General features: G+C 56.8%; 1 protein-coding gene across 1 annotated transcript in view; it reads left to right on the forward strand.

Moving 5' to 3' along the window:
* Positions 1-4,777: 4,777 nt before the first annotated feature.
* Positions 4,778-5,288, forward strand: part of LOC140355794 (palmdelphin-like) — a 2,236-nt gene continuing 1,725 nt past the window's right edge. The window contains exons 1-2 of the mRNA XM_072440443.1: positions 4,778-4,854; positions 4,919-4,999. Coding sequence (XP_072296544.1) covers positions 4,810-4,854; positions 4,919-4,999 — 126 coding nt within the window. The 5' untranslated portion in view covers positions 4,778-4,809. The remainder of the gene's footprint in view (positions 4,855-4,918; positions 5,000-5,288) is intronic.

Below are 5,288 nucleotides of genomic sequence, written 5' to 3' on the forward strand. Positions count from 1 at the left end.
AAGCAGGAGGACTCTGGCTCCAGCACCTCCCTCTCAAAGCTGGAGGACTCTGGCTCCAGGACCTCCCTCTCAAAGCTGGAGGACTCTGGCTCCAGCACCTCCCTCTCAAAGCTGGAGGACTCTGGCTCCAGGACCTCCCTCTCAAAGCAGGAGGACTCTGGCTCCAGCACCTCCCTCTCAAAGCTGGAGGACTCTGGCTCCAGGACCTCCCTCTCAAAGCAGGAGGACTCTGGCTCCAGCACCTCCCTCTCAAAGCAGGAGGACTCTGGCTCCAGCACCTCCCTCTCAAAGCTGGAGGACTCTGGCTCCAGGACCTCCCTCTCAAAGCTGGAGGACTCTGGCTCCAGCACCTCCCTCTCAAAGCAGGAGGACTCTGGCTCCAGCACCTCCCTCTCAAAGCTGGAGGACTCTGGCTCCAGGACCTCCTCTCAAAGCTAGATTCGACATAAAACCGGCTTTTTTAATCAGCGGCCGATTGATCAGTGCATCTCTAATATGGAGTCCCTCCCACTTTTGAAAATGTGTGATTATGCCCCCCCCACACTTTTCACAGCAGCTGCTCGTCTATGAAAGCTCCATGAGTCTCTGTTGTTCCTCCTCCCACCAGAGCAGGAGCTCCATGAGTCTCTGTTGTTCCTCCTCCCACCAGAGCAGGAGCTCCATGAGTCTCTGTTGTTCCTCCTCCCACCAGAGCAGGAGCTCCATGAGTCTCTGTTGTTCCTCCTCCCACCAGAGCAGGAGCTCCATGAGTCTCTGTCGTTCCTCCTCCCACCAGAGCAGGAGCTCCATGAGTCTCTGTTGTTCCTCCTCCCACCAGAGCAGGAGCTCCATGAGTCTCTGTCGTTCCCCCCTCCCACCAGAGCAGGAGCTCCATGAGTCTCTGTCGTTCCTCCTTCCACCAGAGCAGGAGCTCCATGAGTCTCTGTCGTTCCTCCTCCCACCAGAGCAGGAGCTCCATGAGTCTCTGTCGTTCCCCCCTCCCACCAGAGCAGGAGCTCCATGAGTCTCTGTCGTTCCTCCTCCCACCAGAGCAGGAGCTCCATGAGTCTCTGTCGTTCCTCCTCCCACCAGAGCAGGAGCTCCATGAGTCTCTGTCGTTCCCCCCTCCCACCAGAGCAGGAGCTCCATGAGTCTCTGTCGTTCCTCCTCCCACCAGAGCAGGAGCTCCATGAGTCTCTGTCGTTCCTCCTCCCACCAGAGCAGGAGCTCCATGAGTCTCTGTCGTTCCTCCTCCCACCAGAGCAGGAGCTCCATGAGTCTCTGTCGTTCCCCCCTCCCACCAGAGCAGGAGCTCCATGAGTCTCTGTCGTTCCTCCTCCCACCAGAGCAGGAGCTCCATGAGTCTCTGTCGTTCCTCCTCCCACCAGAGCAGGAGCTCCATGAGTCTCTGTCGTTCCTCCTCCCACCAGAGCAGGAGCTCCATGAGTCTCTGTCGTTCTCCTTCCACCAGAGCAGGAGCTCCATGAGTCTCTGTCGTTCCCCCCTCCCACCAGAGCAGGAGCTCCATGAGTCTCTGTCGTTCCTCCTCCCACCAGAGCAGGAGCTCCATGAGTCTCTGTCGTTCCTCCTCCCACCAGAGCAGGAGCTCCATGAGTCTCTGTCGTTCCTCCTCCCACCAGAGCAGGAGCTCCATGAGTCTCTGTCGTTCCTCCTCCCACCAGAGCAGGAGCTCCATGGGTCTCTGTCGTTCCCCCCTCCCACCAGAGCAGGAGCTCCATGAGTCTCTGTCGTTCCTCCTCCCACCAGAGCAGGAGCTCCATGAGTCTCTGTCGTTCCTCCTCCCACCAGAGCAGGAGCTCCATGAGTCTCTGTCGTTCCCCCTCCCACCAGAGCAGGAGCTCCATGAGTCTCTGTCGTTCCCCCCTCCCACCAGAGCAGGAGCTCCATGAGTCTCTGTCGTTCCTCCTCCCACCAGAGCAGGAGCTCCATGAGTCTCTGTCGTTCCTCCTCCCACCAGAGCAGGAGCTCCATGAGTCTCTGTTGTTCCCCCCTCCCACTAGAGCAGGAGCTCCATGAGTCTCTGTTGTTCCTCCTCCCACCAGAGCAGGAGCTCCATGAGTCTCTGTCGTTCCCCCTCCCACCAGAGCAGGAGCTCCATGAGTCTCTGTCGTTCCCCCCTCCCACCAGAGCAGGAGCTCCATGAGTCTCTGTCGTTCCTCCTCCCACCAGAGCAGGAGCTCCATGAGTCTCTGTCGTTCCTCCTCCCACCAGAGCAGGAGCTCCATGAGTCTCTGTCGTTCCTCCTCCCACCAGAGCAGGAGCTCCATGAGTCTCTGTCGTTCTCCTTCCACCAGAGCAGGAGCTCCATGAGTCTCTGTTGTTCCCCCCTCCCACCAGAGCAGGAGCTCCATGAGTCTCTGTCGTTCCTCCTCCCACCAGAGCAGGAGCTCCATGAGTCTCTGTCGTTCTCCTTCCACCAGAGCAGGAGCTCCATGAGTCTCTGTTGTTCCTCCTCCCACCAGAGCAGGAGCTCCATGAGTCTCTGTTGTTCCTCCTCCCACCAGAGCAGGAGCTCCATGAGTCTCTGTCGTTCCTCCTCCCACCAGAGCAGGAGCTCCATGAGTCTCTGTCGTTCTCCTTCCACCAGAGCAGGAGCTCCATGAGTCTCTGTCGTTCCTCCTTCCACCAGAGCAGGAGCTCCATGAGTCTCTGTCGTTCCTCCTCCCACCAGAGCAGGAGCTCCATGAGTCTCTGTCGTTCCCCCCTCCCACCAGAGCAGGAGCTCCATGAGTCTCTGTCGTTCCTCCTCCCACCAGAGCAGGAGCTCCATGAGTCTCTGTCGTTCCTCCTCCCACCAGAGCAGGAGCTCCATGAGTCTCTGTCGTTCCCCCCTCCCACCAGAGCAGGAGCTCCATGAGTCTCTGTCGTTCCTCCTCCCACCAGAGCAGGAGCTCCATGAGTCTCTGTTGTTCCTCCTCCCACCAGAGCAGGAGCTCCATGAGTCTCTGTCGTTCTCCTTCCACCAGAGCAGGAGCTCCATGAGTCTCTGTCGTTCCCCCCTCCCACCAGAGCAGGAGCTCCATGAGTCTCTGTCGTTCCTCCTCCCACCAGAGCAGGAGCTCCATGAGTCTCTGTTGTTCCTCCTCCCACCAGAGCAGGAGCTCCATGAGTCTCTGTCGTTCCTCCTCCCACCAGAGCAGGAGCTCCATGAGTCTCTGTCGTTCCCCCCTCCCACCAGAGCAGGAGCTCCATGAGTCTCTGTCGTTCCTCCTCCCACCAGAGCAGGAGCTCCATGAGTCTCTGTCGTTCCTCCTCCCACCAGAGCAGGAGCTCCATGAGTCTCTGTCGTTCCTCCTCCCACCAGAGCAGGAGCTCCATGAGTCTCTGTCGTTCTCCTTCCACCAGAGCAGGAGCTCCATGAGTCTCTGTCGTTCCCCCCTCCCACCAGAGCAGGAGCTCCATGAGTCTCTGTCGTTCCTCCTCCCACCAGAGCAGGAGCTCCATGAGTCTCTGTCGTTCCTCCTCCCACCAGAGCAGGAGCTCCATGAGTCTCTGTCGTTCCTCCTCCCACCAGAGCAGGAGCTCCATGAGTCTCTGTCGTTCCTCCTCCCACCAGAGCAGGAGCTCCATGAGTCTCTGTCGTTCCTCCTCCCACCAGAGCAGGAGCTCCATGAGTCTCTGTCGTTCCTCCTCCCACCAGAGCAGGAGCTCCATGAGTCTCTGTCGTTCCCCCTCCCACCAGAGCAGGAGCTCCATGAGTCTCTGTCGTTCCCCCCTCCCACCAGAGCAGGAGCTCCATGAGTCTCTGTCGTTCCTCCTCCCACCAGAGCAGGAGCTCCATGAGTCTCTGTTGTTCCCCCCTCCCACTAGAGCAGGAGCTCCATGAGTCTCTGTTGTTCCTCCTCCCACCAGAGCAGGAGCTCCATGAGTCTCTGTCGTTCCCCCTCCCACCAGAGCAGGAGCTCCATGAGTCTCTGTCGTTCCCCCCTCCCACCAGAGCAGGAGCTCCATGAGTCTCTGTCGTTCCCCCCTCCCACCAGAGCAGGAGCTCCATGAGTCTCTGTCGTTCCTCCTCCCACCAGAGCAGGAGCTCCATGAGTCTCTGTTGTTCCCCCTCCCACCAGAGCAGGAGCTCCATGAGTCTCTGTTGTTCCCCCCTCCCACCAGAGCAGGAGCTCCATGAGTCTCTGTCGTTCCTCCTCCCACCAGAGCAGGAGCTCCATGAGTCTCTGTCGTTCTCCTTCCACCAGAGCAGGAGCTCCATGAGTCTCTGTTGTTCCTCCTCCCACCAGAGCAGGAGCTCCATGAGTCTCTGTTGTTCCTCCTCCCACCAGAGCAGGAGCTCCATGAGTCTCTGTCGTTCCTCCTCCCACCAGAGCAGGAGCTCCATGAGTCTCTGTCGTTCCCCCCTCCCACCAGAGCAGGAGCTCCATGAGTCTCTGTCGTTCTCCTTCCACCAGAGCAGGAGCTCCATGAGTCTCTGTCGTTCCTCCTTCCACCAGAGCAGGAGCTCCATGAGTCTCTGTCGTTCCTCCTCCCACCAGAGCAGGAGCTCCATGAGTCTCTGTCGTTCCTCCTCCCACCAGAGCAGGAGCTCCATGAGTCTCTGTGGTTCTGATTGATATATCTTAATAAAAGATTTGGTCAGAGGGTTGAATCCTGTCTGATCATTGTGGATTAAGTTTGGGATTAAATTGAGGTGTAAATACAATCGTCCACATTCAGATATAAAGGGTCTATATGAGGCACAGTCCAGTCGGTCCTTCCCCTCTTTTGGCATGACTTTTCTATTGCCCGGTTAAACGTTGTCAAAAGAACATTTCAGAATGCATTTGCTTTGACAGTGTCTGTGTTGCTCTGCAGAAGAACATGGAGGAGGCGGAGCTGATGAAGGAGCGTCTTCAGTTCATCACCGTGAGTTTACACCAATGCACCGTCAATGAACAACTGCAGATCTAAAGAAGATGTGCTTGTGTAGGAGAAGCACCGTGTTCAGGAGCTGATCCGACACAAGAAACAAGAGCTGGACCAGGAGAAGCTCAAACTCAAACATCTGAAGGTGAGAACATTCTGTTTAATCGTGTCTGTGCTGTGTTTGGAAGCACCAACAAGGATTGAACCAGAAGTACATCAGAACGAACCCAGGAATAAGACCATTTTCAAACAGAACCGTACAAAAGGTCTAAACCCGAATTAAACCAGACAAAACAAATAATACGTCTGTTCTAAACTAGGACCAGGTCAGGACTTAACCATGATGTAACTCTGCTTTCACCTGGTCCTCGCAAATTCAGGGAAATGAGTTGAAAAAGGCACATAAACTCTGGTTTAAGTGGGAAAAACAACTT

This window comes from Eucyclogobius newberryi, unplaced genomic scaffold (genome assembly GCF_026437365.1).
Source record: "Eucyclogobius newberryi isolate DKJ021-1_F unplaced genomic scaffold, fEucNew1.0.hap1 SCAF_12, whole genome shotgun sequence".
Taxonomy (NCBI): Eukaryota; Metazoa; Chordata; class Actinopteri; order Gobiiformes; family Gobiidae; genus Eucyclogobius; species Eucyclogobius newberryi.